This window comes from Gadus chalcogrammus, chromosome 13 (assembly GCF_026213295.1).
Source record: "Gadus chalcogrammus isolate NIFS_2021 chromosome 13, NIFS_Gcha_1.0, whole genome shotgun sequence".
NCBI classification, from domain to species: Eukaryota; Metazoa; Chordata; class Actinopteri; order Gadiformes; family Gadidae; genus Gadus; species Gadus chalcogrammus.
In genome coordinates, this window is record NC_079424.1 from 12149946 (window position 1) to 12163347 (window position 13402).

General features: G+C 45.0%; 1 protein-coding gene across 1 annotated transcript in view; it reads right to left on the reverse strand.

Moving 5' to 3' along the window:
* Window positions 1-8464: 8464 nt before the first annotated feature.
* The window catches only part of suclg2 (succinate-CoA ligase GDP-forming subunit beta), a 69872-nt gene continuing 64934 nt past the window's right edge, over window positions 8465-13402 (reverse strand). The window contains exon 11 of the mRNA XM_056606901.1: window positions 8465-9722. Coding sequence (XP_056462876.1) covers window positions 9610-9722 — 113 coding nt within the window. The 3' untranslated portion in view covers window positions 8465-9609. The remainder of the gene's footprint in view (window positions 9723-13402) is intronic.

The window sequence follows — 13402 nt, forward strand, 5'->3', positions numbered from 1 at the left end:
ACCGCAATGTGTCAGGACAAAGACTGCAGCTCCATGCTGGAGCACCTTGGTCCACAGTTTATAATGCATGGCGGTGAACGGAGCGAAACGCTATAAATTGAGCATAGCATCAGAATCTCTGTCTACTTTCGCTTCTACTGGGCAAATAACACAATCAACGGGTTATTGTGAGCACCCAGTTAGTTGCCCATACACAAAGAGGGATTTGAGCTTTTCAGAGCGGTCCAACTAGCATCGAGGCTAAAGGACATGGCCATGGCATTGTGCGAGTGGCGGCCTGTTATGGCAGTTCTGACCTCCTTTCTGCCTCTGCAATTATGTTTATATTTATACATTGCAACTATCCTTTGTTATTTAAGTTAAAACGTGCAACTGTCCTATCCTAAGGCCTGCATGTGTCCTGTGCCATCACAACTCTGTGCCATCATATCTCTGTGCCATCATCACATTTACAGGGCAATATTTTATATTTGTATAGTTTTAAGATGATCCTACATACCATGTGTGTGTTACAATTATGCATACAATAATCAAATCTAGGTATTAATCTGAGTGTTTACAACTTAATCAACCTTTTCCTCTCCTTTTGACCCTTGAGCTTCTGTAAACAAGCTCTGTGGTATGGGATTAATAAAGTGGATCTTATCTTATCTTATAAACGAGCTGCGGAAAGCCCCCGGATCTATTCACAGTTTTTATAAATAGGGATCATTTGAGAAAAAGCAGACAGAAACTTTGCATTTAAGATATATATTTCTCGGCTTCAACGCTATCAGATGAATTGGACAGCACCACTAAATAAGTAAGAGTATCTTTGTCGTGAGGCGTAATTCCCAGCTTCCATGCCACAGATAGCAGTGCTTTCAGACAGTGCATGCGAGGAAGTGACCAAAATCTGACAAGGCGTTCACTGTTCACTTCATGATATGATTGAGTATTGATCGGATGCGGTGATACAATCTCAGGATTACATATTTATTTCCATCCCATTTGAATTGCATATGTGAAAGTCAGTTTTATTTAATGAAATGGAAATTGGAACGCGAAACTTAATGCCAATGAATAAATAACACAGTAGTCAGTGCCCTTTATTATGCACATCTTAATATAATTTTCCTTAATATTCTGATCACTATCAAACCCGTTCTGCTATGTATGCTAAGCACTTAAACACACACAAACCATCATAAAACCGTTGGATTTTTATAGAGAGAAAGAGGTGCGACCTCACAGCTAGTACAAAGCCTGGATACAGAGAGACAAGATGGGGGGAATCTGTCACAATGAAAAGCAGACATGACCCTCAGACCGTTGATCCAACATGAAAGAGCTTCGGCTAGCAGCAGAAACTGTGCACAGTGAGGGGAGTTTGAACCGCACAAGCTTGCATAATTTAAGGTTAACGAGGAAACAAGCACGGATCAAATGGTGCCCATTTGATTCCAGTTGACTCTGCTCTAGCGGGACCAGCCCTTAGTTTAAAGAGCTTCAGCTGCAGTCATGACTGCTGAAACATTGAGTACTGGTGGTTCATTTTAGATTTGATGGGGCGCTCTGTGTAAGGAACCGCAGGGAAGAGGGGTTCCTTTGGTGGTCTGCAGATCCCAGACCAATCGGCATGGTGAACTACGTTTCAGCTACTGGTGAGACAGAGTGTGTTTATGTGCTATGATGTTTCTGCGTTAATAACATGGATGTTTTCGCATCTACATGCACTGTTAGCTAAAAGACTGACATGTAGATTGTGTCAAAATAGTAGGTTTGACTTTTTGAGGCCAATGTGTGTGTATTTGTGTTCTGGATGGAGATTTATGCAAAGTACCCTTGACTCTTGAAACATAGTTTCACATGTTCTGCTCTCTCTCTCTCTCTCTCTCTCTCTCTCTCTCTCTCTCTCTCTCTCTCTCTCTCTCTCTCTCTCTCTCTCTCTCTCTCTCTCTCTCTCTCTCTCTCTCTCTCTCTCTCTCTCTCTCTCTCTCTCTCTCTCTCTCTCTCTCTCTCTCTCTCTCTCTCTCTCTCTCTCTCTCTCTCTCTCTCTCTCTCTCTCTCTGGTAATTTGATGCAGGGACGGAGTGTCCTCTTCGCTATCAGCCGCAACTCCTGAGCAACACCGCCCCTCCCTCCGACACACAAACACACACACACTTCACCCTTCCCTCTAATCACGGCTCTCCATTTGCATGAAGAGCCCCAGAATCAGCTAGAATAACGCTGCACTGCTTTGAACGATGAGTTTTTAATCTCGCTGAGGAGATGAGTTTCTGACCCGTGTGCATTTGTTGTTCGCCCCCCCCCCCCCATCCCTCCCCCCGATGTTCCTGTTGTACAGAAACCAGGGGGGAGTGTGTGTGCGTGTGTGTGTGTGGGGGGGTAAATGTGTGGAGACAGGGTGTCTGCCTGGCTCCCTTTAACCACTGTGATTGTGAATTCATTAGGGTCTCCGTATCTGACACGGCTGCAAAATGGTTCCTGGTCAGAGGAAGAATAGGGGCTTCTTGTCACGGTGGAGCCGACTCGCTAACAGCAAATCAGACGACAGCCAGGGTGTGTGTATGCGTGTCATTTCTGTGGGTTCAGACCAATTTTCTGTGTGCGTCTGTGTGTGTATGCGGTGTGTATGTGCTTGCAATTTGTGTGTGTGTGTAGTAATGTGTGTGTACAGTATGTCATTTGTGGTTGTGTGTGTGTACTTGTATCTGCTCATGTGTGTGTGTGTGTGTGTGTGTGTGTGTGTGTGTATGTCTAAACGATGCAGAGTGCCAGGGGGTCTCTGGAAGTGCTATGGGTACTTATTCTTCTCCATTGCCCTCTGTTGACCCATGTAATGGAGAATTTCACGAGAGGAAATGTTTGAAATATCCCATGGATGGAGGTAATGCGCTCCTGTGAAAGGGTAGGCCCTGCTTTGATCTCTGCACTGCACCACCCTCGCTCTCTCCCACACATAGACGTGCACACACACACACACACACACACACACGGGCATGCACACACACGCTCGCCACGCGCACACACACACACACGTTTTTGATCTTGGGGTGGCTGTGTATTATCTTGTTACAAGCTGAGGGAGCTGCTTGGATGTTTTCTTTGTAGCTTAACAACTGTAGCAAAGGAGTATAGAAATTGCATGCTTCAAAATTCCAATTAATTAGAGGATCGGAATTTTTCAGAAACACCTTCGCTATGAGGAGAGAAAGATAGTTGGGAAGCTCGGAAACTCTGAAGAACGAGAGATTCTTAACCCTCTTATTAGCATTTTAATCAAGTAAATAAATTGGAGAAGGTTCTGTTTGATGGGGGGAAAATAATACAAAAAACATTAATTTGTTCTTCCAATTTTCTCAAGATGTGAGCAGAAAGGTTAGGCTTTCTGTTTGTTTATAAAAGACTAGAACAAAACGTAACCGCACAAAGAATGCTAAAAGATATGATTGAAGATATCAGAAAAACTATCTGACAAAGATGATAAGAAGTATATATTTCTTTAAAAGATATAAGTACAAATAAATAAAATGTACCCTTAAACACGGTGATACGCTTTTTCTAGATTTGTGTACATAGCAACCTAAAAACAAAGCAACCTAAAGACAAAGCTACCTAAAAACAAAGCTACCATCACCCACTGATCTTTCAGTGAAGCACTAAACAAAAGGTAAATTCCAATATATTCCACAGATATCCCTGTTTATGGTACCCCTGCCACCATAAACAGGGGTTTTAAAAAAGCATTTGAATTAGTCATTATAAATATCTCTGCCCTGGCACAGACATATGTGATTTTACCGCTGTTCAACAAGATGAATGGAGCCTTTGGAACACAAACAGCCATCAAGCAGGTCTTGTTACAAAGCCTCTCACGTCTTTCCACATAGATCCAACAGGACCTGCGTCAACAAGGACAAACGCTTGATGACACCAAAGCTAGCACCCGTTTGGACATCATGTGCCTCGTGAACACATTAAACACATACGTCTCCCCCTAATACCCTGAGCTCATGCATCAGGTAAACGTGGAGCAGCGAGGGGGATCAGCTCGCTTACACACACACACACACACACACACACACACACACACACACACACACACACACACACACACACACCGCATTCCTCGGTCTGCCTATTTATATGTGTATGTGTGTTTAGATTCTTTGCAGGAATGCGGATCAGTCTGCGGCCTGTAAGGCGCAGAGGTGCTTCGGCTACACTTCCATGAGATCATTGGTGACAGGCCACTTGGACCGGGCCGCCCAGCCCCCATGCCCCCCCCCTCGCTGCACATTCTACTCGCTTGACAGAGATGCTACCTGACAAGCACAGGTTTTCATTTCTACAGCTATTGTTATCAGTATCCCCTACTAAAGTCACCTTCAGAACAAAACGCATCGGCAAAACAAAAAGAAACAACGCAACCAACACACACCGGACATGCATAACACACTACCCATTCAGCCGATTCCAAGGGGCTGGAAGTGGTTCCTGCGACTTGTTCTCTGCGGAGCACCTCTCCCTACACTACAAAGTACAACCTGCTGTTCCGCCAGGAAAAATTTCAAGCTGTCGCCAAAAAGTAAAAAAGAACAAGGCAAATTGTACACCTCGGAGGGAATGACAATAAAACAAAACAAACAACAAAGAGCATCTCGAAGTATTCCTGCAGAGTGTTGTCCCAGCCGTCGTCGTGGAGAGACACCTCCCGCCCCCCAAACCCCCCCTCCCTGAAGGATTGGTGCGCCACCTTTATCTTCTCACACGCGCCAGATGTCTCCGAGGCGCGGCGTTGCGGGTGCGTGTCACAGGGACACCTGCTGTGGCTCCGCCAGCGCCGCTTGGAACCCTAATTATCAAGCGATCTGCAACCACATTCTGCTGTTTTAATCAGGGAGACGGGGGTCGGGCCGGGGAGGAGGACAACAGAGGTCGCGGCAAACGAGCTTTAATTACTGTCGTCCTCGGAGTAGATCTAAAAAGATGAAGAAAGAAACTAGATGTTTTACCTCTTGATTTATTTATTTTATTTGGAAGGGGGGAGGTGATGTAAATTATTTTAGTCTATGCTATTTCTGATGACATGTTTCAAGCTAACCGCAGTTATGAATGGTTTCTTCTCACATAATGGACACCACCATATAAGGTTTTAATGATAAGTTAAAGGCTGCAAACATGGCCACTTTGCCATTCCCGTTTGGGGCAAGGCGGACCAAAGGTTCACCTGGTTAAATTAGAACATGTAGGCGTGGCCTATTTACCGCCCACTCCCAATAGAACTGTTTGTTTACCTGTGTTCGAGAGATGCTTCATGAACCACCTCCAGAACGCAAGCCCGTTTACCTTGTGTCTCTGTTAGAATAAACCACGTTGTTGAACATTTACCACTCTCCGAGTCATACCTAGCACAAGACCACCACACCACAAAGGATTGAGTTAGTTTATTCCACTTCAGAGGGTGGTTGGAGCAGATGATTGAGTGATCCATGATACCGATTTTCATTTGATTGTGGCTTAATGAATGTGTCCGCATGAAAAGGGATTTAAGTTACAACTTCCCTGTTTTACTGACATACCTACTGTAGAGTTTGCAATTGTTGATGACTACCAAATGTGCAGGTTAAGTTTAAAGAGATCTATATGCATTATAAATAACTTGGAGCTCAACTTTACTGTGGTTTACTCAATAACCTTACTCCCCAGGCTCCCCAAACTATTACAAATTCAGTATCATATTCACTCCTGTCAGGTAGAGGACATGTATTGGTTCGTGGGTGGAAGGAATAGCAATTATTGACTTCATGGGTCATTTTTTCTCAGCCCCTTTATCTTTCTGCCATTTACCGGTGGGGAAGCAAATATTTAGGGAGCCATATTTAAGCCCAGTTAAAAAAAGCTACACCTTCAAATGGTATCGCCTGGGAAGGAATACAGATAAAGAAGAGAAACTGATTAAAAAAAAGGCCACTTTTAATGGAAAGTGGATGATTCAGGTGGTGGGCCTGAACTTTTTAAATCTCAACCCTCGCTCAATTTCATGTTTAGAGATGTCCTGGGTATTTTAAATCGATTGCGAGTCCTTCAATTACAGACAGACGGGACAACAGTTTGGGGGAAAATGGATTTTTAGTGCCCATCTATGACAAAGGCAGAGCGCAGTGGGGCCATTATCCCCCAGCTTGCACACAAAACACAGTGGCTGCCGTTCACCCCCCTCCCTGTGGTTGCCAGACTTCCCTCGCGCTCCTCTTCTGCACAGAACGGTCAAAAGCAGTTCCCTGACGAGTTGATTCAGCTGGAGGACAACGTCCGCGGCGACAATGAGACTCGATGCCCCTTCTGCTTCCTATCGGCCCATCTGTTTAGTTCTCAACAGGAGAAGCTGTGAGAATCGGGGAGCAAATAAACATCCCATTCCGGGATCCAACATATGTTGTTGATCAGCAACACACGCTTGGTGCTTCTGCCAGGGTGCTGCCGATAGCAGAGAGCGACAAGCACGCTGCCACCACACACATACACGCGGCGTCTTTGAGATAGATGACCGGAGTTGGGAGGAATTTTGAGCAAACCTTGTCCGAATAAAATACCGCACGCAGACCATTTTATGAGCTAATGCGTACATAGTTGTTGCTTCCAAATGACTCAATAAATATCCAATACATCTGGAGAGATGGGCCTGACCTTGTCGTCTGGAGGCAGGAATGCCTTCCAGAGGAAGCGCCGGCTCTCATACACGGGTTTAACACAAGAGGCAACTTTACAAAGTGGCAATTACCATTCTGACATCCATTCTGAGGCACATAAAAGGGATGCACTTTGCCGAAGCAAAATGGACGATTACTACGCCAAATAAAATGGGCCTCATGAGGGTCTCATACACTAATACTCATACGATGCTTACATAATATATCCCCTTTAATTAAAGGTGCAGTCCACCCAAAGGGCCCTTTTAAAAAACCCACAGCAACCCCACCTCCTCCTATCACCTTCTGCGGTGTTGGTGTTGGAGTTAAAAGCGCAGACTAAACGATCGTCGTGTTCGGGTTGACCTCCAAAACATTCTCTGCAGCTCATCTATATTTATATGAGGCAGCGGGACTAATTTTGCCCAGTAAATCAGTGTGCACATTTTGTCGTGACCTCCAGCTCGACACTGAGTTAAACAATATCAGCGCTGGAAGCCCACTTTAACAGGCCTTAAATTCCTCTATCCAATCCATCAGCGGGGATATTTCTGACACACCACGGGAAGAGCATGAAATAAGGTAATTATTGAAGCCTCAAACCCATTGCTACGGCTGGAGCCCCAGGTCTGGTGAGGTGCTTGGCACAAGAAAGAAAAAAAAATGCGATAAGAGGTAAAAAAATAAAGGAAAGAAATACTTGCGGTGGTGTTTTTTTGATGACGGTGATAAGGATGCAGTGGTGATAAGAAGGGGTTGGAGGAACAGTATATTTCTGTATTGAGATAGGTTATTCCCAAGTAAAGCCTACCAATCGTAGTGCTGGCAGACTCCCAGCTCAGGCACTCCCCAGTTCCTAGCAAGTATGTAATATAATGTTATGCCAGTCAATCCTCGATTTGCACAGAACTCCCGGCGGTTCCTTGATGGTCAATATGTTTGTTTCCCCTATAACCTTGTCCTGCATGAAAGTAGATTGCAAAGAGTAAAACCCATATAAAAAAGTGTTGCACTCCGAGAGGTGGAAGTTAACCTTTGCACATGCTATGACATCCACTCTGATCCCCCTGACAGATAATCTATCCGTCAGCCCAACGGAACGGTAAGGAACACGGCCTCTCCGACACTCACCCAGGGATCCGCCGAAGAAAGGCCGATTTGTTCTCGAGTCTCCGGGGGAATGTGGGGGTACATTTGTACAAAACTGACAGTGGCTGAAGACGTAAATGTCTCGGTACATTGAAATCTTGTAAAAAAAGTACAAACTTTTGGAACATCAAGAGAAGGCATATTATGCTTTACGCTGTTTTAGCCTGTTTTCTGCATTTAAATTATAACAATAATTGAAACAATTCATTATAATATCTAGAGGAGACATAGAGCCTTAATTTGATTAGGCGCTACTGATTGGATTCTTCAATATTGTTTTTACACAATAGCTACAACAAGAGCGCTCTGAAATAACATAATAAATTATCACAGTTACATCTGCTGCATTCAGACATTTGTGTACATAAGTTAAAGGAGGTGGGGGTAAATGTATTGCTGAGCATAGAAGGGCATATCAACCCAGCCATATCAGAAAAAGGTTTTCCCATGGCTAGGTGTTTTGCCCATTATTATGTACTTCTGTGCTCATATGCTGACATCACATATTTATCCAGAAGATTAACTCTGCAGAACGCCCACCCACCACCACCCCATCCACACACACACGGACCGGAAATAGGATTACCTTTCGATTTTCTGCTTCTTCTCCATTGACTTATGCTTTGTGGCTTTCCGTGATACGACTAAACATCACACAGAGAACAGAACAGTTCTGAGGTATTCACTTTTTATTAATCTGTCCGGTTAAGTACTTAGTTTGGTCACTGCAACAATGATATCCCAATTCACCCCGATAGATTTAGGATTAAGACAAATAAACAATGGTAACGTTTTAAAGCTCGTCTCTGAGTGGAGCTGCAATACATTTCTCCTGTGACTTCATGAGTTGGCAAACCTACAATAACATAATTTACCTTAGTCAAGAAGACAATAATAAGACAATGTGCAACCACAAGAGGTTTACCACCGACTGAAGCAGCCCTTTGCCAGCAAAACCCGGTATGTTTTTACAGAGGATAGCAGTTGTTACACATTGCTTCAGAGACACTCATTTTTGGCTTATTTTGGCATTGACTTGCTGTGGATCTTCCCTGGCAGATCAATGTTACTTCACAGCTCACACAAAGCAATACCCATCTCCACTCAAACTAAGCACGATGTGGCCCAGTGCTTATCCTTCTGCTTTGATTTAATTGGCACACAATGATTACACGTCTGTCTGGCAATTGGTATTTTATACATATTTTCTTCAGATGCACTAAAATCCAAAACATCACAAAAAGTAAAATAAATGATTGAACTTACTAATTACTATCCCTAAAGAATGAGCACCATGCAGCAAGAGTGAGAGTGCTTATTAGATGCCTTCAGTAAGGGCAGGTATTCGACGGATCAATAGTGGTCCTGTTTGATTACAAAATTATATTTCATCTAGAATCAATGTGATTAATAAAATGGCTTTAATCATAGCAGCCAGAGACAAACAAACCTTTTTTCTGTCGGGCAGCTGCATCGAAATTCTAAGATAAGAACATCACCCCGAATGTTAAGTTAGGTCTGAGGCTGTGAAACGAGCCAGGGTTCTTGATTGGGTGAGGCCTTTGATACAAGGCTGCTGAACATGATTAAGCTGCTGGCTGAGGTGGATCACAGTTTTAAGGCAAAGGCAATGGCAGAGCCACCATTTTTGCCACAGTGGACACTATTCATCAACAGTGGTCACTGTGTATCAATGGTGGCAATTTTTTCTCAATGATGGCCACTGTTCTCAATGGCGATCACTCTTCCTTAATGGTGGCCACCTTTTCCCCAATAATGACCACTATTTCTTAATGGCGGCCACTGCCTTCTTGGCGGCGTCGTCCAGGTTCTCGGCAGACGTGATGGGCAGGCCGCTCTCGGCCAGGATCCTCTTGGCCTCCTGAACGTTGGTCCCTGGAGGGAGGAAGGCTCAAACTGAATAAAGATCATCATACAAAAAGGAGAGGCAACCAAAAGTAGACAAACAAAGAGCTATTCTGTGGCCCATCTGTCACCGGTTGGGTTGCCGCTAGGAGGCTCCACATGAAAGGTGGCGTGCAACATTACATAGATGGAATCACTGCACACCGAGTGACAGAAGGACAGAGTAATGGGTGAGTGGCGGCAAATTCAACCACTGATCCAAAGGCAGCGAATGGGCTGGTGGGGGATGAAAGAGAAAATAAAAGGGCAACGCGGGTGTATTGTTGTGTGGGTGGCTGGGTGAATGTCAACATTTGCATCTGTGGCATGCAAATGTATCTAGGGGGGGACACACAGTGTGTATATGTGGGTGATTTAGGGTGGGAGGGGGGTCAGAGCGGGCAGATACTCAGCTGGGATCTCTGGTAGTACTCATGATCTCGTTGAGTGGCAGTCTAGGAGGCACACACACACACACACACACACACACACACACACACACACACACACACACACACACACACACACACACACACACACACACACACACACACACACACACACACACACACCATGGTTGCCCGACTATAGAAGAGAAGACACCTGTCGTCTCGTATTCTCGGGCCACCATGTTGGCCACAATGTTGGGGGAGACGATCAGGAAAATACATTAATGTGCACATTAATAGAAGTGGGTAGTGCAGGAGCAGTGGGTAGGGCTGGAGCAGTGGGTAGACCAAGAAAGCCGCAAGAAAGCCCAATGGCCCAATCCCATTTCTACCCCTTACCCCTTCCCCTTCCCCCTTGTTTTGAAGGGGTACGGGGAAGGGGTAAGGGGTAGAAATGGGATTGGGCCTAAATGAGGCAGAACTCTTCAAAATGTGGGCCAGCTGCCGCGTTTCCCCTGGCTGGTTCCTGGGCTCAACACGTTGGTTGCCGTGAGTGAAAAGCTGTTCGACGTTGGACAGATGTTGGTGCACCAGCCAATCATCTAGTCAGACTGCAAAGTTTATATAGGGGGCTGCGGAAATGGTGTTGCCATGGAATTCAGGAAATGATTAGATCCAAAACGGGACAGAAAAACAGAAGTATATAATTGAATTATCAGCCGTCCGCATCATTCTCCAAGCATACCGGCCAACGAACAAACCTCCTTGAATTTACAATTTGTAGCGATTCAGATAAGCTAATATGATTTAGCTAGCCGTATACATCGCCTAACCAACAATAAATTATTCCCAATTAGAATTTTCCAGGTTTTCTGTGTCCATCTGCACGCAATCGGGCCTGGCCTTGTCAGATGAGTGGCTCTGTTGCATCTCTCTGTGCGAGTGTGTTTGTGCACGTGTTCACGTGCACGCACGCTCATACACAGACACTTCCACAGTGACCCGAGTCCTGGCTGGCGTGTAATTAAGACAGCATGATATGCGAGTCCTCCAGAGGTCTTGCCTTGCCTAATCAATGGGCCTTTCATGAGGAATTCTATTACCGGCCCCACTTAACGCCTAATATTTCATCGCTTTTGTCCGGCCAGATAATAAGTCATTCCAAACACATTTCAGGAGCAGCGAGCGGCAAACAATCAATTGTGCGATGTAATTAATTAAAGCCGGGCCAGGAAGAGACGGCGGTTGACGTATAAACAGGGGACAACGTGTCCACAGCAGTTTTCTAATTGACTGGCATCGCATATTCAAGTCTCCTGTTTCCCTAACGCCCCCCAGCCCCACACAGATATATTATCCTCCGAAAGGGCAAAGCTTTCGCTCAACATTGATAATGGGAGGCTGGGTGGTGCTGGTGGTGTTGGTGGCGCTGATGATAATATGGGTGGCAGGCAGGTTGTTGTGGAGAGCTGGGTGGTCTGTTGGGTGGTTTTGGTTGGTGGGTGCTAGGGTAGGGGTTGTGGCTGGTGTGGTTGAGTGGGTCGTAGGGTCGGTGGTGTTGGTGGTTGGTTCGTAGGGTAGGGGTTGGTAGTGGTGGGCGAGACTTTGCACGTCTCTGCAACCACATCCTACATGAGGAAACCACACACAGACCTAAGTTTGAAAGAACATACAGCCGAGGAAAGATACAGATTTTCTGTGTTTCTATATGTGTTTACGGCAAATGCAAATTGAGGAAATGTACAAAAATACATAAATTGTAAAGACGAATCCTCCAACACCGGGAGAGACAAATAACACTTTCACATATTTTCATGAATATTCATGACATTCCCAATTCTTTGTTAGTGCCTCTATTCATGTGTTATTGTTGCACCATTCTTGTGTGCGCGCGTGCGTGCGTGCGTGCGTGCGTGCGTGCGTGTGTGTGTGTGCGCGCGCTGTAGAGTTGGCACAGCTGTAGGAGTGAGAAAGTGAGGGAACAAATGAATGCATCCGCTTTGTTTCTGAACGACCTGTGCGTGTGTAGGCGTGTGGGTGTACGTGTGTGTGTGTAGCCGAGAGCGGTAGAGGAGACGGATTGTTCCCTGCAGTAGTTGAAGTCAACGCTTTCGATGCAGCCATTATGAAGGTATGCGTTGGTTTACGGTGAGTGTGTTGGATGGGCGTGTGTGTGTGCATTTGTGTGCGTGTTCACCTGCAGCCACTAGGTGCTGCCAGAGACCTACTAACTGTCAAGCTGCTGGAGCCATGAATAGTAACACAAGCAAATGCACGCACACACACACACACACACACACACACACACACACACACACACACACACACACACACACACACACACACACACACACACACACACACACACACACACACACACACACACACACACACACACACACACACACACACACACACACACACAGAGCAAGGCTACTATGAGACACCGGTATTAAAAGGAAGGTTAATATCGCCCCTCAATGTCAAAGTAAACTATAGAGAAAGAAGCTTGCGTAAAGGTATCGCAAGACTCATCAGGAAAACCCAGTGTGTAGAGCGCATGCCAAAAAACATGAATTGAGAAGATACACTTTTAAATTATTTTTTGTCACCATGAAATGGTTACAATGAAATCAGAAAGAGTTCAAATGCACCGTAAATAGCTTGTCGAGGATTACAATCATTTTTAGGAATCGGGAGTACGGCTAAAGTTAGATTGAGTGTGAGAGAGAGAAGGCAAGGTGGGGGTTAAACATAAGGTTAAGGCTACAGTAAACAAGACAGCAGAGAGCCAGAGGGGGGAGCGTTTCTATTGGTCCATACCAATAAAAACCTTTCACATGAAATATTTATGGTGAAAAATGTAATGACACAGCCCCAGGGCGAGCAAGTTTACCAGCCTTTACATGGGAAGCAGGAGAGGCCAAGCAGCCATATTATGTTATTACAGCTATTTCAGCTGACGGCCTAGGTCTTTGTGGGTATTCTAACGTCGATTCTGTGCTCGTGTTCCACCGTGTTTACGCCTTACTCATGGTTATAAATAGAAAGAAAAAAAAAACGTTCTTTAAGTAATACAAACTAGAAATATATTTATGTACACAGTGCGCGTTGGAAGTATATGAGCGCGTATGCGTGCGTCTGAGTGAATCAGCAGTAGATTATTCTGTAAAGGTGTCGAAACCCCTTCTGACCCTACCTACACTCGTCTCTTAATTATCGAGCAACAGCGGTGCAAAGAAAAAAAGAAAAGAGGGAAAAAAAGAAAAAAAGGCTCAATCT